At 39.0% G+C, this 23,036-nt stretch overlaps 1 protein-coding gene and 1 pseudogene across 2 annotated transcripts in view; one reads left to right on the top strand and one right to left on the bottom strand.

Annotated features, from left to right (window-relative positions):
* The first annotated feature begins 2,038 nt into the window (after positions 1-2,038).
* Positions 2,039-23,036, top strand: part of ZNF713 (zinc finger protein 713) — a 53,729-nt gene continuing 32,731 nt past the window's right edge. Inside the window, exons 1-2 of one of the 2 annotated variants that reach the window (XM_037815102.1) lie at positions 2,039-2,230; positions 8,954-9,042. In XM_037815102.1, the coding sequence (XP_037671030.1) occupies positions 8,956-9,042 (87 nt within the window). In that variant the 5' untranslated portion in view covers positions 2,039-2,230; positions 8,954-8,955. Of the gene's footprint in view, positions 2,231-8,519; positions 9,043-23,036 lie in introns of those variants that run through there. The other variant, XM_037815103.1, reaches the window with a different exon arrangement.
* On the bottom strand, positions 11,080-11,474 carry LOC119517994 (annotated as a pseudogene).

Below are 23,036 nucleotides of genomic sequence, written 5' to 3' on the forward strand. Positions count from 1 at the left end.
CCAAGTACACTAGGCTCTTACAGATCAAAAAAGTCAAGTTTCTACCACATCCTGCTTTAGAAATCATGAGTAGCCCTGGTGTTTTAAAAAAAGGGCTAGGTCAGAAAGATGCAGCAGAAGGGGAAATCGGAGAGATTCAAGGCATGAGAGGAACTTAACCAGCCATTGCTGGTGAGTGGCCACATGAGAGCAGAAGGAAAGTGGGCAGCCTCGAGGAGCAAAAACAGTCGCCAGCTGACAGCCAGCAAGGAAACGGGGACCTCAGTCCTACAGCCACAAGGAACTGAATTTGGCCAACAACCTGCGTGCATCTGGAAGTGGATTCATCTCCAGAACCTCCAGACAGGAATGCAGCCCTACTGACACTTTGATTTCAACCAAACCACATTCCACCTGGATTTCGGACCTACTGAACTACTAGTGTGTTCATTGTGCCTGCCAAACCATCTACTCAGTTTGGATCCTAAAGCAAGCTGAATGCAGGCCAGATAATACCATGAGAGCTGCGTCAGAAAGCAATGATCAGAAAAATTAGAAAATTTATAACAGAATATCCCATTACATCAGAATTTCTTCACAAAAATTAGAAAAATTGAAAATGAGCCTGCAACCTAAACAAGTTTACTTGGCTCTTGATGAATCAATAGATGTTACCAATAAAGTTCAGTTTATATGGGAGTCAATGCCAATTTTGTAGCAACTGAGAAATTAGCCTTTATGAATAGTCTGTGTGGAACAATTTCAGGTGAGAATATTTTCAAAGGAGTTGAGAAAACACTAATACAGTACAACCTGAAGTGGAGCTTGCTAAGCAGGTCCTTTATGGGAAATATTTAAATCTACCACGGGTTACAGAACCAGTAGTCTCAATGGTGAACTTGATTGCTCTCGTGGACTTAATCATTGTCACTTCCACGAATTTTTGTCAGAAATAGAAGCTGAGTAGCTTGACTTGCCCTTCCACACAGCAGTTTGATGGCTTGCCAGTGCATTTCATTGAGATTTTTTTTAGCTTAGTGTTGAGATTAGACTTTTTCTGAACCAAAGAACTGCCCACAACCACTTTTCAAACATTGAATGGCTTTGGAAATTAGCTTTTGCTAAAGACAATGTTTCTGAATGAATTCAACCTAAAATACAAGGTAAAACTATGCGTAACAGGAAACATACTAAAGTTAAGTGATTTTGGTAACAACTAAGGTTTGAATCATAAGTAGCGTTAAAACAAAAAGTGAGATCTGTATTCCCATACAAATTATAGTTGATATACTTTCTGAGCTCAAACTATACTACTGGCAGCATTTTCGGAACTCTTTGCAAGTAGTGCAAAGGATATTTCCACATTCCAAAATTCATTTAACTTTGCAAGCAAGGAACTTCCACCTACCTTCAATAGGAAGTAATTAATCTGAGATAAAATTGCATGCTAAAAGGCAAATATCAAGAATCTAATTCTATAGATGTCTTCCAAGCAATGAATATGCTCAATTAAAATCACATGTTCTTGTGATCTGTTTGAAAAGACGTTTTTAAAGCTGAAATATGTAAAATCTCATTACAGACTAGCATTGACAGATGATCCTCCACAATCAATTTTGATAATCAATTTCGATAATAGGGAACACTGACTTTGAACCGCAATTAAGCAAAATCTTATCCCCATAAAAAGAATTCCATTCTTCTCATCACTGCACCTGTATTACAAAAAAATATTGTACTCGTTAACATTGTTTTTTTATTTCGTCAATATAAAACGAAGGGAGAGAGGCGTGACCAGGACTAAGGAGACCTACGGCTTGTTTCGTCGTATTGAAGAGCGGAGCCCGAAATTCCAACGTTTCTGATTGGCAGGGGCTGTGGGACGAGTCCTCAGGCCGCCGGCACTGGCCCACACCGATCAGGTAATTCTGAGAGGGCTGGGGGCGGAGGCGCGGGGAGCAGGTGGGAGTGACGAGTCCGGGCAATGAGGGCAACTGTAGCCCCGGGCGCGGCTGGCGCATGCGTGTCGGAGATCCGAAGCCAGCGCGGCGCCGTCGCCATTACGGGAAGGCTTTCGTCAGAGCCGACCCGGCGCCCGAGGCGGGCCCAGCCCCAGGGGCCTAGTCACAGGGCTTCATTGGCTCAGGCATCAGGGGCTCTCATCACCCTCTCACGCCTCTGTCCAGACCTGCGGCGACTGCGGAATCAGGGGGGCGGAGCCGCCCGGGGCGCCCTTTATCTGGGGAGGCTGGTGAGTGCGAGCATCGTCTCCCTAGAGGGCGGGGAGGGGAGGGGCATGGGCGGGGGCAGATGGGGGGCCGCGGGGCGGGGTGGGGGCGGGTAGGGTGGAACGGAGCTGAGGTCGGAGGCCGGACCCGCGGTGGGTGCCGTGGCCGCGGAAAGTCGGCCGGAAGCACCTCCGCAGCGCGTCGCCGCCATTCTGGCTCCCCACTCACCCCGAGTCCCTTTGGGATTTTGTGTCTTGCATAGGAAGGCCTTCACCATCATAAACGTATTTCCGTCTGATTTTCCTCTAATGATTCTGTGGCTTTAAAAATCCATCTTGGAATTTATTTTTGTATAGGTATAGGTGATGTCATTTTGGGGGGAAAGTTTTTCCCCGTCTCGAGATTATAGAATATATTCACCTTAATTTTTTTCTAATAGTTAAAGAGAATTTTTTAATTTAAAATTTTTCTTTTTCTTGTATTTTACTTGATATGAATTTTGTGGTAAGGTGTTAGGAATATGAATTTTTCCCCAGTTGTTGTGCCATCATCTATTGGAATCTTTTTTCCACTAAATTGAAATGACACTTTTATTATATTCTCCAGGCTTGTATATACTTGGATTTGTTTCTAGACTTTCTTTCACCGCTCTAACAGTTCCTGGATTGATACTACCTTGTTTTTATTTATTCATGTAGTCATGATTTAATATATGTATGTGGTAGAGCAAATCCCCCTGAATTATGTACTTTGACATAATGATCTTCCATCTCTTTCAACTTATTTTAAATTGTGAGAAATTTAAAAGACTTAGAAAAATAAAAAAACAATAATCTTTCTAAAAGGCATATTTGATCATTGCACTTAGTAGGTGCTCAATAGATAGTTTTTAAATGATGAATGTTTGTTGAAAGTCACTCTGTTGCTGAAAATTTTTACATGGCTCCCAGTTGCCCTCAGGATAATGTTCTAGTTCCTTAGTTGTGCCCTCAGAGCCCTTTTTGATCTTGGTATTGCAAACTCCTCAGCAGCATACCCTTGTGCTTGATGCTCTAGCCATCCCAAACTATTTAAACAGGACACAAATCCCACTGGGAAAAATTGGTACATTGCATTATATAAAAACTTAAAACTTCTATATTTGAAAACAACATAAAGCGAAAGATAAGTGAGAGAATTGAAGAAAATATTTGCAAAAAATGTAAGACAAAGGATTAATGTCGATAGTATATAAACAGCCTCTGTAAATAACAACAGCAACTGCAAACTAGAAAAATGGGCAAAGAATAAAATCACGCATTTATAAAAGAAATATAGGTAGCCAATAAAAAAATATGATTCATAAGTAACCATATTTAGACAAAGTAACACGAAGATATGTTTCACCCATTAGACTGGCAAAATACTGATGATAGAAGGTATTGAAGAAAGCACAGGAAGGGAAAGACAGACCAATATAAAATTAAGATAATTTAATATTTAATATTGAAATAACATTTTGGAAGGCAGTTTGAATATAGTTACTGTGATGGTTAAGTTCATGTGTAAACTTGGCCAGGTTATGGTGTCCAGTTGTTTGTTTGGTCAAGCAAGCACTGGCCTGATTGCTACTGTGAGGATATTTCATGGATTTCAATCAATAGGAAGTTGATTGCATCTATGGCTGATTACATCTACAATCAACTGAGGACATTGCCTTCAACAATGAAAGAAGCCTCATCAATTAGTTGAAGGCCTTAAAAGGAGAAGTGATGGCAGAAGGGAGAATTTCCATCTCTATATCAGCCAGCCAGCTACTTCTGGGGAATTCACCAAAAACTTTCATTACAGTTCCCAGCTTGTGGCCTGCCCTGTGGAATTTGGACTTGCCCATCCCCACAGTTGCATGAGCCAATTCCTGTTTTAAAAACTCATAATATTTATATTGTATATGTACATGTATACATCTCCTGTCTGTTCTGTTTTCCTAGAGAACCCTGACTCATATAGTTATCAAAATGTTAAAGGAACTCACTGTGGCTCAGAAATTCCACTTCTACTATCTGTCTGCAGACGTACTTGCACAGGTGCACAAGGACGTATGTACAAGGATGTTTGTTGCAACATTGTTTGTAATTGTGGGAAATGGGTACAGCTTAAATGTCTACTAGGAAATGGTTAAATGTATTATGGTAGAGCTGTACAGTGGATTACTATGTGGCTGTAAAATTGAGACCTGTGTTTACAGACAGGGAAAGATCTCTAAGACATTTAGTGAATAAAGGATATTGCAGAACAATACACATATTGTCCTATTATGTTAAATGTATGTGTGGTTATATTATAAGTGCACAGAAAAGGGACTGAATGGAAGCACACCAAGCAGTTAACTATGCATTCGTTACGTCCAGGGAGGGATGTCAGAGTGTAAGAGGAGCTGAAGTGAACTTGTGTCTTCCTCTCATGTTCTGTATGTTCACATGTTCATATGTAACTTATATTAAAAAACGTATATAACATGTAACATATGCAAAGGAAAAAAAAACCAAAACCCTCTCCCTCAACCTCTCTCAACCTCCCTCCCTCCCTTTCTCTCTCTCCCCCTTTCTCCCCTCACTTCTCCTCCCCCTTTCTCTCTTTCACACACACACACACACACACACATACACACTTAGGAACCATAAAGAAAAAGAAAACAGATATACAGTTCAGGAAATTTTTAAATTAACTCTTTGGAAATAGCAAAAAATAAAAGACAAAATGGAGAATATATTTGCATTTTTATGTTATGCAAGGGAGATCCTGGTTATTGTCCTATATAGAAAGAACTCTTACTCAATAAGAAAATGACAATACAGTAGAAAAATGGATAAGTGAAATGAAAAGGCAATTTACAAAATAAAAGATACAAAAGCTAATATTATCAAAGATATTCAGCCTCACATGTAATCTAAGAAATGCATATTAAAGGAGTAATTAAATACTTTTTTCATCTGTAAAATTGGTGAACATTTAAAAAGAGTAATACATAACATTGGCTAATGGCTATTCATATATAGTTAATGAATATGTAAATTGATACACACTTTGAGAAATGCTATTTTTTTTTCTATTTCCCCCCTATCTGTTAATCTCCTCCTGTTTTAATGTTCTTCTGTATTCAGTCTAGACTCCGCTATCTAGTGTTTTTTAAGAGAAGAAAGATTTCAGAAGTGGTGCAGCCCAAGAAGTGGGTGACTGAAGTAAAATGATAGTGAAAATCATTTGAGGTTGAGAAAGTCAAGAAAATCAAGGGCTCTCATAGTTGTTCTGAACTCTCGCTTGCAATAAAATCACTTGTGGGACATTTTAAAAATAGGTAGATGCCAGACCTCATCCCTGCAGATTCTGATTCACTACATCTTGGGTGGAGCCTGAACATCTGTATGTTTACATCTGTACATTTTTAAATCACCACAGGTGATTCTAGTGCACAGCTCAGGGGGAGAACCACTACATGGGTTTTCTATATAGTCGGGGAAGTTCACTCAGATTTTTGGAAGTGCTTGGGGTGAAAGAGAAGACTAACCCAGAGTCAATTTTGGCTTCGATTGATTATAATTCTGGGTTATTCCTTAGGCAGGCAAGGGAATTTGTTAGCTTCCAGGTCATCATGGTTACTTGTTTGACAGATACTGGCCATCCCAGTGGTTACTGGGCCCCTGGACCTCTCTCAAAGGGCAGCCTGTGTGTTGTGTGAAGAATGACACACTGAGTTTGGGGGATAGGAAGTTGTTGTGAAGAGGATTGGTTTCTTTGTTGTTTCCAATACAGAACTTGAAAGGGAAATTGTAAGGAAAGGGGATGGTGTAAGAAAAGAAAAAGGGACAGAAAAAATATTGAGGACTTAAGAGTGTACTAGAAGTAGCCAAAGAGTATGAATCAGAAGACCCAGGTTCTAGAACTAGCTCTTTCACTTAGTTCTGCAATCTTTGACTTCCAGATCCTTTGTTAGACCAAGGAACTGTGAACTGAATCAGCATTCCCAAAAGTGTCTGCTTTGAAACACTAGACCCATGGATGCCTTAAAAAATATTCTCAAGTTAAATTTATTTGAGAAACATTGCATACAATATATATTTGCCATGCTCCATCATCCCCTTGGGGTTTTGGAGACCTTGCAATGTATATTACCATATGAAAATCTCTAAAAAGGTTTGTAGCAAAGAAACTTATTTAACTTTGTTGAAGCCAGCATTTCCTAAACTTAATTTGGTCCCTTTTAGTGAGTAACAGATAAACTAATTATTACAATTTGGGGAAGCCTCAACTAGGTGATCTCTGGGGTCTTTTTCAGTTCACATGTATGAAAGAGAAACCCTATTCTGCCTAACTTGGTAATGCAGTTGTTGCTGTGAGATAAATGGCTTTGAGGTAATTGGGTTCGAAACCTCAGTATGGAAGCATTCTCACAAGTTCTGTCTGGCTCCTTGGACAGTGGGTCCTTTTTAGAGCTTTTTCTCAGTGAAATGAAGATCTGGTTCTTAAAGTGTTTTAAATCGCTCCTGAAAGGTCTGCCTCTTAGTGAACTGGTTGTGAAATGTTAGGCTAGATTTGTGAAATGTTAGAAAAGTTCCATGCCATGTCTTGGACAGTGAATGGCTTCCTTATGTAACAAGCCATTCCCCTGGAGCTGCAGTTTTCTCTTGTAAAAAAAAAAATGCTTCTCAGAAATGGCTTCATTCTGCATTTCTAACACTGGCTTTTGAGGGACTTTTTTCAGATCAATCTTTGTGAACAGAAAAAGAAAGCATTCTTTTATGGTTATTAGCAAATTAATACATTTTATTCTGGCTGTTGTTGTTATTCAATGATTGTTCAAAGACTGTTCCTTATCACTCTTTCTGAAAGTCTTTCGCTAGGCAAAGACCGTGTGTTTTCTATTCTGGAAAAAGCAGGAAAGGACTGAGACTGAGTTTCTTATAGTTGAGACATCTGTGTATCTTTATATATATATATAATTGTGTGTGAATCTGAGAAATTCTAAAAATGCTTTTTGATTGTTTAAAGAATGCCACACCCTAAAGTGCTCCATCTTTATTTGTGAATGTCTAGTTTGTGTGTCTCTTTATAGACTGTACAGGTCTCTATGTGACTGGAACTGCTGGATTCCTACTGCTGACTCTGGTGCATCTCATTACAGGTGCCCAACCTGAAATTGTATCTTATGAGGTCCCTGCCAGGAGGCAGAATTGAATATCATAGTGAAGGCTGTGCATGCAGGACTGATGCCTTTAAGGAAAAAAATAAAAGTAATAGCCGTCTTCAAGAACTGCATGAATAAGGCAAGATTCTGAGAGGCTGCCTGTGGGAAGTAGAAATCATTCTTGTGGATATCTGTTGGCTCCTGAGTCTCCCATCTCACCTTTAATACTGGGGGTGACTAAGTGGCTGTTTCCCATAAGGCCCTGGAAAATCAGGTCTCAGTGACTGACAAAAATCCCAAAGCTGCTAGTGCTGGGACATCTGACTACCATACTAGAAGAGAACAAAGCTTTGGTGTCATTACAACTTAAAAACTACAAAGAGGTGTAGGGATCCTAGTTGGAGGACTGAAGCCAGACACTAAAAAGGGAAGGTGAACATATTGAAAAATAAGAAGAATGAAATCTCCTTTGTATATTAGAGGGTTCATCTTAGAGGAGAGGAGAGGAGAGGCAGATCTGAATAGGCCCTCAACATATGTTCTCTGCATAACCTCTTCTCAGTGGTTCTTATCCCACTTGGAATCACTTGGAGATTTTAGAATTTAAAATGCTGTTGCCCGTGGAATATGACTCCTGGGGAGGAATGTAGACCTGGCATCGTGAGACGGAGAACATCTTCTTGACCAAAAGGGGGATGTGAAAGGAAATGAAATAAGCTTCAGTGGCAGAGAGATTCCAAAAGGAGCTGAGAGGTCACTCTGGTGGGCACTCTTATGCACACTTTAGACAACCCTTTTCAGGTTCTAAAGAATTGGGGTAGCTGGTGGTGGATACCTGAAATTATCAAACTACAACCCAGAACCCATGAATCTCGAAGACAGTTGTATAAAAATGTAGCTTATGAGGGGTGACAATGGGATTGGGAAAGCCATAAGGACCACACTCCACTTTGTCTAGTTTATGGATGGATGAGTAGAAAAATAGGGGAAGGAAACAAACAGACAAAGGTACCCAGTGTTCTTTTTTACTTCAATTGCTCTTTTTCACTCTAATTATTATTCTTGTTATTTTTGTGTGTGTGCTAATGAAGGTGTCAGGGATTGATTTAGGTGATGAATGTACAACTATGTAATGGTACTGTAAACAATCGAAAGTACGATTTGTTTTGTATGACTGCGTGGTATGTGAATATATCTCAATAAAATGAAGATTAAAAAAATGCTGTTGCCTAGGCCCCACTACAAACAATTTAAGTCCAAGTCTCTGGGGAATAGGGATTGAGCATTGTCATCTTTTTAAAATTTCCCAGTGTGTAGCTAGGGCTGAAGACTTCTGAGTCTCTTGAGCTTCCCATTTGCTACAACAAATAGTGTTGTACCACAAGGATTCAGGGTCCTGCATTGAGCTCCCCAGTATAATAAAGTAACAGGAATGTCAAAGTTAAGTCATCCAACTTTTAAGCTTATATATTAGAAGAGTTTTCTCTAAACTGTCCGCTTTCTCAACCTAAAGCAAAAGTCCCAAGATTTAGGCTCAGGTATAATATATGTTGACAAGATGCTTCTTTTCTCTCCTTCGCAGTTATGCTTTCTCCGAATGCTGTACTTTTCCAGGAAGGGAACATGGAAGACAAAGAAATGGATGATGGATCACAGATAGTCAAGTCCCAGGTAAGTTTGGTTCTCTTCTCCTCTGAAGCACTATTACAGTTCTCAGAATGTGGACACCTTTATTGAGAAGTGCTGAGACAACTGGATTATTAGCTATGCCTGAGGACGTCTGTTGCCACAAGTTAATTCTTGTCAAGAGTCTGGTATATCCCTTCCCAAACCTGTTGTACTTGTTATTATAATTCTCCATTACAATTAAATATTATGTAAACTGGTGAGATACAAGTGTGGCAAAGAATTGTTTCTACAAAAATTACTTGAATGCTTTGGAAAGACTTGATAAATGCCAGTCACTTTAAAAAATTGCTATCAAAATATATGTGAGTAAAACTGTAAAACACTGAAGGAAAAAAATCATAAAAATCTCAGAGATTTTACACCTATATTAATTTTCATTTTAATGAAATAAATTGATGCATTATGGGTATGGTTTATGCATAAAGACAACAGGAAACTCAATCATTAAAGTCACCCTGATAATAAAGGGTTGACTCCGCATCAAAAGGTGAGCAAATGAAAGTACATTTATATGTTTTAAATTAAAATAAAATGTTTAAGGCATGTATATTACCATCTTTTATGAATCGCCACCTTAACCAACTTTTTTGTTCAGCACACCAGTTACTAGTCTCAGTTGCTTCTCACAAATTGTGTGAGGTAATCATTATCCTCAGGTAGCCAGTAAATTCACTGGAGAGGATTAAAAATGCCTACATCACATAATTAATATTTAAGATGCTGCTATGAATGCAAAAGATAACAGATACAACAGGTGATCAGAAATGAGAGAAATCCAATTAAGGCTGGAGGGATTAGGGAAGACATTTCATGAAAGAGGTAGAATTTGAAGATTAGAGAAGATAGAAGGCCATCGCAGGCAAGAAACAGAACTTGTGCAAGAGCAGGACAATAAGGAGACTGTCAGCTGGAGCTGAGCATTTATTTGGTACATTAGTGTTTTGGGAACTTTGGGTTACAAGGAATAGATTCATTCAGTTTACCCTTTTTTTTTTTAATTTTTCGTACTTTATTCCCTGCATCAATAGGTTAAAAAAGTAGAATTTTCCCAAGTACTGATTTATAGATAATGTGAATCAGCAGTACACAAAATAGTCAGTTTCACAGACAGTAACATTCAGTGATCCCTTTAAATGCAATTTCAATCCTTATTTTAAGCTAAGTGGAATAATAATTTAACACAACATACCTAAATCCACACGCAAGCTGTATCTCCCAAAATACAAGTGGTTTCCATGGCCACATATGTTTGTTTTGGAAAAAAAAAAAAAAAAAACACTACCCGGAATTCTTATCCTACCATCAGCTTTTTGTGCTACTAAAAGCTTTTATTTTTAAAAGCTTTAATCTGGTCTGGGAAAATTAGTTCTCCTAAAACTTGACAAACAGTATGTATCAGCCCCAAAGGATCTAAATCAAAAAAACTTTCCGACACTGAGGCATTCAATATGAAACTTAGTTTCTCAAAAAAAAAAATCACTCATGCTATCTGAAGAAAATTAAATTACCATTTAAGACACACATTCTTTAAAAAGACTGTATTTTCCTATATCATCTTCTAGAGAAACACAAACCAGTTAACTGTCATTATTAATCTCACAGACTACTTTTGTCTAGAAACTTGAGAAAACATAAAGCACGTTTCAGTTATCATGGGATCAAAAGTGCCATTTAGATGTCACATATTAAACAGCTACAATATAGCCTACAATGGCAAAAAGACACCTAACACAGAAATATTACTTCATCATCTAGACAAGTCAAAAATCAGAATGAATTACATGAATTGCAAAGTACATTAACTTACCTGTGGTCATTAAACCAAACCAATAAGTAATTCGAGTATGGCAATGCAAAGGCAGGCGATTAAAGGCTCAAATACTCTAGAATCGATGACATGAAAAGGAAGGCTAAAAACTGTGTGTTTCTCTAACTTTCATTTTCATGGTTAAATATCAGGACCTTAGTATAGCAAATATGCAGTTACTATATTTAGTCGCCCCAGAAGATAAGAAAGCTTCAGAAAGTACAGAAAGTATCAGATCCATAGTTTGCTTCATCAAATGCTTTTCTAGCTTGTTTCAGTTCTTCATTTATAGTAAGTCAGTCTTTAACCCTAGCAAACTTCCTTGGGTCCTTTCAAATCAAGAAGACAATATCTTCAACTTGTACTCGACCTTGTCTTCCAGTTGACATTGCCTTGTGAGTCATTTCAGTGATGAACTCTATGACAAGGTCTTCAACAACATCCACTGACTCTTATATAAGGATTCTGGTCATCCCCAAATCCATATATCATGCACCGTAGTTCTTTTGAAAAAACATGTCTTTCTTTTACCCTGTCCACCTTCTGCACCTGCTCCAATTTCTTCATTTTCTTCCTCAAATGTGGGGTCTTCTTCCTCATCTACCATCCCACCAGCCCCCCAACCTCCAGTTTGCCCTTAATTGTAAGAGTCCTCACAGACAGAATAGAAAGCCATCAACAGCCGAGGTGGCATATCTGCTTCTCAGCATCCTATTCAGAGAAGTTGTTTTAATTTTTCAGTACCATTTATTATTGTGTTTAAGATGGGAGATGATTCATTCATTCAATAGATATTTTTTGAGCGGCTAAGATGGCCAGAAATTCTGCTTGGCATTGGATACTTCAGTGAGCAAAACAGATATGGCCCTAAACCCATAGCAGAGACAGACATTCAGCAAATGTACTAGTAAATTGCAAATTGAGATTTTTTTTATACAAGGTAAGAACAAGATGCTATGAATGAGCATTTGGGAATTAGAGAAGAGCTCTCTGAGATTGCAAAAGTTAAGCTGAGATGTGAAGAATATGTAGGAATTATAAAAAGTGAGTGGAAAAGAGCATTCCAGGCATGTGATAAACATCATTTGCAAAGGCCATGGCTTATTAGGAAAATTAAAATAAGAAGGTCACTGTGGCTGGAGTGGAAGGAGGGAGAGAGTGACTTTAGATGAGCTTGGAAAAGCAGGAACTAAATATGCAGGGTCTTGTGGCCATAAAAAGGAGTTTGGGTTTTATTCTAAGTGCAGTTGGTAACCATTGAGGGAATTTAAGCAGGAACATAACATAAGTGATCCAATTCAACTTTAAAAATTACCCTGGTGCTATGTGTAAGTGAATTTGTGAGAGGCAGGAATGGAACAGGGAAAAAACCAGTTAGGAAGCTATTGCAGTATTCTAGATGATAGGTAATAGCTTAAAACTAGGAGATAGAGAAAAGTAGGTGAATTTCAATGCCTTCTTTGGGAAACAGCAGTGATTTAGCTAGAGAGGTGAAGGCAAAGGAAGGAACAAAGATGATTCAAAAATGGCAGGTTGGTGGTTAATTTTTTAACAATGGCTATGGTTTCCTGGCCGTTGCAGACCAGGTCCCGAAATGTAGAAATAATCCTGGAATATTCCTGAGTAAAGGAGAATCTATCACAATATTTTATGGACAGTCAGTATAATATAGTGGGCTTTAGAGACAGCCTGGATTCAAATCTCAGCTCCACCATTCACTATTTGTAAATTATTCTCTTTACCTCTATTTTGTCATCTGTAAAATGGGAATAATAATAGTATTTGTTTCATAAAGTGATTGTGAGGATTAAATGAATTATGTGTTAAAAGATTAAAACAGTGCTTGACATATTATAAACACTACATAAAAGTTAGCTGTTTTGAGAGGCGGGGCAAGATGGCAGACTGGTGAGCTGTATGTTTTAGTTACTCCTCCAGGAAAGTAGGTAAAAAGCCAGGAACTGCGAGGACTGGACACCACAGAGCAATCTGTCTTTGGGCATACTTCATACAACACTCATGAAAACGTGGAACTGCTGAGATCAGCGAAATCTGTAAGTTTTTGCGGCCAGGGGACCCGCGCCCCTCCCTGCCAGGCTCAGTCCCGGGGGAGGAGGGGCTGTCAGCTCCAGGAAGGAGAAGGGAGAATTGCAGTGGCTGCTCCTATCGGAAACTCATTCTACTGATTAAACTCCAACCATAGATAGACTGAGGCCAGACACCAGAGACTCTGGGAGCAGCCAGCCCAGCAGAGAGGAGACAGGCATAGAAAAAAAACAACACGAAAAACTCCAAAATAAAAGCGGAAGATTTTTGGAGTTCTGGTGAACACAGAAAGGGGAAGGGCGGAGATCAGGCCTTGAGGCGCATATGCAAATCCCGAAGCAAGGCTGATCTCTCTCCCCTGGGCACCTTTCCTTAATGGCCCTGGTTGCTTTGTCTATTAGCATTTCAATAACCCATTAGATCTCTGAGGAGGGCCGTTTTTGGTTTTTTGTTTTTTTTTTTTTTAAATCCTTTTTGCTTTTTCTAAAACAATTACTCTAAGAAGCTCAATACAGAAAGCTTCAAAGAATTGAAATTTGGGCACGTCAAGTCAAGAGCAGAACTAAGAGAGCTCTGAGACAAAAGGCAATAATCCAGTGGCTGAGAAAATTCACTAAACAACACAACTTCCCAAGAAAAGGGGGGTGTCCGCTCACAGCCACCATCCTGGTGGACAGGAAACACTCCTGCCCATCGCCAGCCCCATAGCCCAGAGCTGCCCCAGACAACCCAGTGTGACGGAAGTGCTTCAAATAACAGGCACACACCACAAAACTGGGCGTGGACATTAGCCTTCCCTGCAACCTCAGCTGAATGTCCCAGAGCTGGGAAGGGGGAGCAGTGTGAATTAACAGAGCCCCATTCAGCCATCATTTGAGCAGACTGGGAGCCTCCCAACACAGCCCAGCAGCCCAGAACTGCCCTGGGGGGACGGCACTCACCTGTGACATAGCACAGTCATCCCTCAACAGAGGACCCGGGGTGCACAGCCTGGAAGAGGGGCCCACTTGCAAGTCTCAGGAGCCATACGCCAATACCAAAGACTTGTGGGTCAGTGGCAGAGACAAACTGTGGCAGGACTGAACTGAAGGATTAGACTATTGCAGTAGCTTTAAAACTCTAGGATCATCAGGGAGATTTGATTGTTAGGGCCACCCCCCCTCCCCGACTGCCCAGAAACACGCCCCACATACAGGGCAGGCAACACCAACTACACACGCAAGCTTGGGACACCAATTGGGCCCCACAAGACTCACTCCCCCACTCACCAAAAAGGCTAAGCAGGGGAGATCTGGCTTGTGGAGAACAGGTGGCTCGTGGACGCCACCTGCTGGTTAGTTAGAGAAAGTGTACTCCACGAAGCTGTAGATCTGATAAATTAGAGATAAGGACTTCAACTGGTCTACAAACCCTAAAAGAACCCTATCAAGGTCAGCAAATGCCACGAGGCCAAAAACAACAGAAAATTATAAAGCATATGAAAAAACTAGACGATATGGATAACCCAAGCCCAAGCACCCAAATCAAAAGACCAGAAGAGACACACCTAGAGGAGCTACTCAAAGAACTAAAGATGAACAATGAGACCCTAGTACGGGATATGAAGGAAATCAAGAAGACCCTAGAAGAGCATAAAGAAGACATTGCAAGACTAAATAAAAAAATGGATGATCTTATGGAAATTAAAGAAACTGTTGACCAAATTAAAAAGATTCTGGACACTCATAGTACAAGACTAGAGGAAGTTGAACAACGAATCAGTGACCTGGAAGATGACAGAATGGAAAATGAAAGCATAAAAGAAAGAATGGGGAAAAAAATTGAAAAACTCGAAATGGACCTCAGGGATATGATAGATAATATGAAACGTCCGAATATAAGACTCATTGGTGTCCCAGAAGGGGAAGAAAAGGGTAAAGGTCTAGGAAGAGTATTCAAAGAAATTGTTGGGGAAAACTTCCCAAATCTTCTAAACAACATAAATACACAAATCATAAATGCTCAGCGAACTCCAAATAGAATAAATCCAAAAAAACCCACTCCGAGACATATACTGATCACACTGTCAAACATAGAAGAGAAGGAGCAAGTTCTGAAAGCAGCAAGAGAAAAGCATTTCACCACATACAAAGGAAACAGCATAAGACTAAGTAGTGACTACTCAGCAGCCACCATGGAGGCGAGAAGGCAGTGGCACGATATATTTAAAATTCTGAGTGAGAGGAATTTCCAGCCAAGAATACTTTATCCAGCAAAGCTCTCCTTCAAATTTGAGGGAGAGCTTAAATTTTTCACAGACAAAGAAATGCTGAGAGAATTTGCTAACAAGAGACCTGCCCTACTGGAGATACTAAAGGGAGCCCTACAGACAGAGAAACAAAGACAGGACAGAGAGACTTGGAGAAAGGTTCAGTACTAAAGAGATTCGGTATGGGTACAATAAAGGATATTAATAGAGAGAGGGAAAAATATGGCAAATATAATCCAAAGGATAAGATGGCTGATTCAAGAAATGCCTTCACGGTTTTAACGTTGAATGTAAATGGATTAAACTCCCCAATTAAAAGATATAGATTCGCAGAATGGATCAAAAAAAATGAACCATCAATATGTTGCATACAAGAGACTCATCTTAGACACAGGGACACAAAGAAACTGAAAGTGAAAGGATGGAAAAAAATATTTCATGCAAGCTACAGCCAAAAGAAAGCAGGTGTAGCAATATTAATCTCAGATAAAATAGACTTCAAATGCAGGGATGTTTTGAGAGACAAAGAAGGCCACTACATACTAATAAAAGGGGCAATTCAGCAAGAAGAAATAACAATCGTAAATGTCTATGCACCCAATCAAGGTGCCACAAAATACATGAGAGAAACATTGGCAAAACTAAAGGAAGCAATTGATGTTTCCACAATAATTGTGGGAGACTTCAACACATCACTCTCTCCTATAGATAGATCAACCAGACAGAAGACCAATAAGGAAATTGAAAACCTAAACAATCTGATAAATGAATTAGATTTAACAGACATCTACAGGACATTACATCCCAAATCACCAGGATACACATACTTTTCTAGTGCTCACGGAACTTTCTCCAGAATAGATCATATGCTGGGACATAAAACAAACCTCAATAAATTTAAAAAGATTGAAATTATTCAAAGCACATTCTCTGACCACAATGGAATACAATTAGAAGTCAATAACCATCAGAGACTTAGAAAATTCACAAATACCTGGAGGTTAAACAACACACTCCTAAACAATCAGTGGGTTAAAGAAGAAATAGCAAGAGAAATTGCTAAATATATAGAGACGAATGAAAATGAGAACACAACATACCAAAACCTATGGGATGCAGCAAAAGCAGTGCTAAGGGGGAAATTTATAGCACTAAACACATATATTAAAAAGGAAGAAAGAGCCAAAATCAAAGAACTAATGGATCAACTGAAGAAGCTAGAAAATGAACAGCAAACCAATCCTAAACCAAGTACAAGAAAAGAAATAACAAGGATTAAAGCAGAAATAAATGACATAGAGAACAAAAAAACAATAGAAAGGATAAATATCACCAAAAGTTGGTTCTTTGAGAAGATCAACAAGATTGACAAGCCCCTAGCTAGACTGACAAAATCAAAAAGAGAGAAGACACATATAAACAAAATAATGAATGAAAAAGGTGACATAACTGCAGATCCTGAAGAAATTAAAAAAATTATAAGAGGATATTATGAACAACTGTATGGCAACAAACTGGATAATGTAGAAGAAATGGACAATTTCCTGGAAACATATGAACAACCTAGACTGACCAGAGAAGAAATAGAAGACCTCAACCAACCCATCACAAGCAAAGAGATCCAATCAGTCATCAAAAATCTTCCCACAAATAAATGCCCAGGGCCAGATGGCTTCACAGGGGAATTCTACCAAACTTTCCAGAAAGAACTGACACCAATCTTACTCAAACTCTTTCAAAACATTGAAAAAAATGGAACACTACCTAACTCATTTTATGAAGCTAACATCAACCTAATACCAAAACCAGGCAAAGATGCTACAAAAAAGGAAAACTACCGGCCAATCTCCCTAATGAATATAGATGCAAAAATCCTCAACAAAATACTTGCAAATCGAATCCAAAGACACATTAAAAAAATCATACACCATGACCAAGTGGGGTTCATTCCAGGCATGCAAGGATGGTTCAACATAAGAAAAACAATCAATGTATTACAACACATTAAAAACTCGAAAGGGAAAAATCAATTGATCATCTCAATAGATGCTGAAAAAGCATTTGACAAAATCCAACATCCGTTTTTCATAAAAACACTTCAAAAGGTAGGAATTGAAGGAAACTTCCTCAACATGATAAAGAGCATATATGAAAAACCCACAGCCAGCATAGTACTCAATGGTGAGAGACTGAAAGCCTTCCCTCTAAGATCAGGAACAAGACAAGGATGCCCGCTGTCACCACTGTTATTCAACATTGTGCTGGAAGTGCTAGCCAGGGCAATCCGGCAAGACAAAGAAATAAAAGGCATCCAAATTGGAAAAGAAGAAGTAAAACTGTCATTGTTTGCAGATGATATGATCTTATATCTAGAAAACCCTGAGAAATCAACGATACACCTACTAGAGCTAATAAACAAATTTAGCAAAGTAGCGGGATACAAGATTAATGCACATAAGTCAGTAATGTTTCTATATGCTAGAAATGAACAAACTGAAGAGACACTCAAGAAAAAGATACCATTTTCAATAGCAACTAAAAAAATCAAGTACCTAGGAATCAACTTAACCAAAGATGTAAAAGACCTATACAAAGAAAACTACATAACTCTACTAAAAGAAATAGAAGGGGACCTTAAAAGATGGAAAAATATTCCATGTTCATGGATAGGAAGGCTAAATGTCATTAAGATGTCAATTCTACCCAAACTCATCTACAGATTCAATGCAATCCCAATCAAAATTCCAACAACCTACTTTGCAGACTTGGAAAAGCTAGTTATCAAATTTATTTGGAAAGGTAAGATGCCTCGAATTGCTAAAGACACTCTAAAAAAGAAAAACGAAGTGGGAGGACTTACACTCCCTGACTTTGAAGCTTATTATAAAGCCACAGTTGCCAAAACAGCATGGTACTGGCACAAAGATAGACATATAGATCAATGGAATCGAATTGAGAATTCAGAGATAGACCCTCAGATCTATGGCCGACTGATCTTTGATAAGGCCCCCAAAGTCACCGAACTGAGCCATAATGGTCTTTTCAACAAATGGGGCTGGGAGAGTTGGATATCCATATCCAAAAGAATGAAAGAGGACCCCTACCTCACCCCCTACACAAAATTAACTCAAAATGGACCAAAGATCTCAATATAAAAGAAAGTACCATAAAACTCCTAGAAGATAATGTAGGAAAACATCTTCAAGACCTTGTATTAGGAGGCCACTTCCTAGACTTTACACCCAAAGCACAAGCAACAAAAGAGAAAATAGATAAATGGGAACTCCTCAAGCTTAGAAGTTTCTGCACCTCAAAGGAATTTCTCAAAAAGGTAAAGAGGCAGCCAACTCAATGGGAAAAAATTTTTGGAAACCATGTATCTGACAAAAGACTGATATCTTGCATATACAAAGAAATCCTACAACTCAATGACAATAGTACAGACAGCCCAATTATAAAATGGGCAAAAGATATGAAAAGACAGTTCTCTGAAGAGGAAATACAAATGGCCAAGAAACACATGAAAAAATGTTCAGCTTCACTAGCTATTAGAGAGATGCAAATTAAGACCACAATGAGATACCATCTAACACCGGTTAGAATGGCTGCCATTAAACAAACAGGAAACTACAGATGCTGGAGGGGATGTGGAGAAATTGGAACTCTTATTCATTGTTGGTGGGACTGTATAATGGTTCAGCCACTCTGGAAGTCAGTCTGGCAGTTCCTTAGAAAACTAGAGATAGAGCTACCATTCGATCCAGCGATTGCACTTCTCGGGATATACCCGGAAGATCGGAAAGCAGTGACACGAACAGATATCTGCACGCCAATGTTCATAGCAGCATTATTCACAATTGCCAAGAGATGGAAACAACCCAAATGTCCTTCAACAGATGAGTGGATAAATAAAATGTGGTATATACACACGATGGAATACTACGCGGCAGTAAGAAGGAACGATCTGGTGAAACATATGACAACATGGATGAACCTTGAAGACATAATGCTGAGCGAAATAAGCCAGGCACAAAAAGAGAAATATTATATGCTACCACTAATGTGAACTTTGAAAAATGTAAAACAAATGGTTTATAATGTAGAATGTAGGGGAACTAGCAGTAGAGAGCAATTAAGGAAGGGGGAACAATAATCCAAGAAGAACAGATAAGCTATTTAACGTTCTGGGGATGCCCAGAAATGACTATGGTCTGTTAATTTCTGATGGATGTAGTAGGAACAAGTTCACTGAAATGTTGCTATAGTATGTAACTTTCTTGGGGTAAAGTAGGAACATGTTGGAAGTTAAGCAGTTATCTTAGGTTAGTTGTCTTTTTCTTACTCCCTTGCTATGGTCTCTTTGAAATGCTCTTTTATTGTATGTTTGTTTTCTTTTTAACTTTTTTTTTCATACAGTTGATTTGAAAAAAGAAGGGAAAGTTAAAAAAAAAAAAATGAAAAAAGACAAACAAGGAAAAAAAAAAAAAAAAAGATGTAGTGCCCCCTTGAGGAGCCTGTGGAGAATGCAGGGGTATTCGCCTACCCCACCTCCATGGTTGCTAACATGACCACAGACATAGGGGACTGGTGGTTTGATGGGTTGAGCCCTCTACCATAAGTTTTACCCTTGGGAAGACGGTTGCTGCAAAGGAGAGGCTAGGCCTCCCTGTATTTGTGCCTAAGAGTCTCCTCCTGAATGCCTCTTTGTTGCTCAGATGTGGCCCTCTCTCTCTGGCTAAGCCAACTTGAAAGGTGAAATCACTGCCCTCCCCCCTACGTAGGATCAGACACCCAGGGGAGTGAATCTCCCTGGCAACGTGGAATATGACTCCCGGGGAGGAATGTAGACCCGGCATCGTGGGACGGAGAACATCTTCTTGACCAAAAGGGGGATGTGAAAGGAAATGAAATAAGCTTCAGTGGCAGAGAGATTCCAAAACGAGCCGAGAGATCACTCTGGTGGGCACTCTTACGCACACTTTAGACAACCTTTTTTTAGGTTCTAAAGAATTGGGGTAGCTGGTGGTGGATACCTGAAACTATTAAACTACAACCCAGAACCCATGAATCTCGAAGACAGTTGTATAAAAATGTAGCTTATGAGGGGTGACAGTGGGATTGGGAATGCCATAAGGACCAAACTCCACTTTGTCTAGTTTATGGATCGATGTGTAGAAAAGTAGGGGAAGCAAACAAACAGACAAAGGTACCTAGTGTTCTTTTTTACTTCAATTGCTCTTTTTCACTCTAATTATTATTCTTGTTATTTTTGTGTGTGTGCTAATGAAGGTGTCAGGGATTGATTTAGGTGATGAATGTACAACTATGTAATGGTACTGTAAACAATCGAAAGTACAATTTGTTTTGTATGACTGCGTGGTATGTGAATATATCTCAATAAAATGATGATAAAAAAAAAAAATCAGAAGGAAGAATTTAAAAAAAAAAAAAAAAGTTAGCTGTTTTTAATTTCATTTATAGTAAAATATAAGAAGTTCCATTAAAGAGTACCAATTTCTATACATTCTTTCTGATTTATAATAAAAACAACTTTTACAATTGTATGTTGCCTGTATTTCTTTTGAAATGTATAGAACCACAGGGGGATAAAGTTCCTTGTTACGCTGTCTCCTTCCAGAAAGTAAAAATAAACCATGACAGGTAAGAAAATCATTTTGGAGAGATATTCAAAGCAAAGGACTCCTTTATTAACATTATATATAAATCATTTAATCCTTCATTGGGGCTCTGTTGTAAAAATTAGAATATTTAGAGTAACCATGGTACAAAGTGTCATCACTCTGTTCTCTATTGTAAACACACTGGTTGCCTAAGAGAAATTCAGAGAATTGCTGTTGGTTTCAAAATATCATTTACATAGATCAGTATCATTTTTCCACCCAAACCAATCCTATTGAAAGACTATATCTCAAGCCACTTTCTCCACATCTGCAATAAGCCAAGTGAGGCTGGAGTGGAAGAAACTATCTGGCCTTAACTGGCCTTAATTCCATCCGTCTCTTCTCCAACTTAGCACCTACAAGCACAATGCACCTTAAAACAACATTGTTTAATACTGTAAGATCTTGAACTCTGAAGTTCATCTGTCTGAGCATAGTCTCCTTTCTTTCATCTCTCCTGTTCCCAGCAGACATGGTCTTTATCTTTGTAGTGATCTCTGTCTCTCAGTTCTCTGCACCCTAGATCTCTGCATCACGGATCTACCAGACCATCGTTTCTTTTAACTTGCCTGGACATTTTCAGCAATAAACCTAATAGATTTCCCCACCCTTGCCTTTTTATTATTGCTTGACACTGAGTAAATCTTACTTTTCACATTTTCCAATTCCCAAACTGCTTGCCGTTTTTGGAGTTGCAAAATTGTGCTTGCTGGAGCTCGCTCTAACTCCTGCTCTCTAACTGGCGCCTCGCTGATGCTGAGCAACCCTTCCATTCATCTCACTGGGGTTCAGATTTCTCCCATAACCATTCCAAACTTTGACATTTCCAAATACCCAATCCCAATACATTTTGGCAAACCCACTCAATATAAACTCCTTCCGTTTCCTTCCTCTTTTCTTCAAAACCTCTGTGTAGTCCTCCTGCACTTCTGATTCTGAGAAGTGTCCTGCCTTCTCGTCCTGTGGGTGGCCCCATCATCTCATACCTCCTCTGTTATCATAAATCTCACATTAATTATTTTTTTTCTTCTGGCTCCTTTCAGGCCTGTTTTTGCCTTAAAAGAATCTTCTACCCTGTTTCCCTTTTCACATAAGCAGTAAATTTCTTGAAAGGGTGGTCAGCCCTTCATCCTTTTCTCCAATTATATCTTAACCCTTTGCAGCCTGAATATCCTAGGAATTAAAAGGTCAGTCATATTTTGAAAAGATTATACTTACAAAGTTTGAAAGGCTTAAAAGGGAAGTCTATTACAAGTGCCTCAGTAAGTAATGAGGGCCTTACAGTGAGATTTATGGGATTGAGAAGGAAGGAACACATTGGAGATATTAAAGAAAAATATTTTTCTAGGTTTCATTAAATGACAGACTGATTGGTAAGGGACTGAGAAAGGGCATACCTTGTAGACAGGAAGAAAGAAGGAGAGAAAGACCAGAGAGGAAGAAAACACAAGTAGAATAGAGAATACAGGACAATATAAGCATGCTGGGGAAAGAGGCCCATCACGTTTTAACCACTTATAACTCCCAGTCCCATTTCTTCTTTCATTACCTCCAAAATTTCTGGGCCTAATACAAAAAAGAAGTGACATCCTTACCAACTGTTTTCCCAATACCTGACCTGTCCATGATATCACCACCAGTTCACTCTCTGCAACCTCACTAAAAGAATTTTTTCTCCATGTGTTTGCCTGCCAACTGATCTTTCTGCCATAGTTTTAAGTTAGAGTGAAGCCTTGAAAAGAAGATCCCACTGCTCAGGAAATTTGGACCTGTGTCTTGCCTTGAAAATTTTCTTGCATGGTTGTTGATTTAAGTAATTTAACACTTGAAAACTGTTATGAGCCAGCTAAATAAAGACAAAGTCTATTTGTTCATAGACTGTTGTCTCTGTTTCATGATTCCCAACTCCTAGGTAAGGAAGACAAACAGAATGAGAATAAGCCCCTGAGGAGCACCTTAATAGGAAGAAGAAGAACTACCAGGGGAGGATACAGGGGAGGAAAACAACATGCTATAGGAGGAAAAATCGGATATGCCATTTCACATAAACCAGTGAGGAAAGACTTTTTTAAGTCTATTGCCAGAGGTAGAGTTCTTGGATCAGATGCCAGAGTGTAATTGATCAAGAAAAGTAGAACAGGGAGTTGGGCAAGATGGCGGCATAGAGAGGAGTGGAAGCTAAGTAGTCCCCCTG

Source organism: Choloepus didactylus, chromosome 21, assembly GCF_015220235.1.
Source record: "Choloepus didactylus isolate mChoDid1 chromosome 21, mChoDid1.pri, whole genome shotgun sequence".
NCBI classification, from domain to species: Eukaryota; Metazoa; Chordata; class Mammalia; order Pilosa; family Megalonychidae; genus Choloepus; species Choloepus didactylus.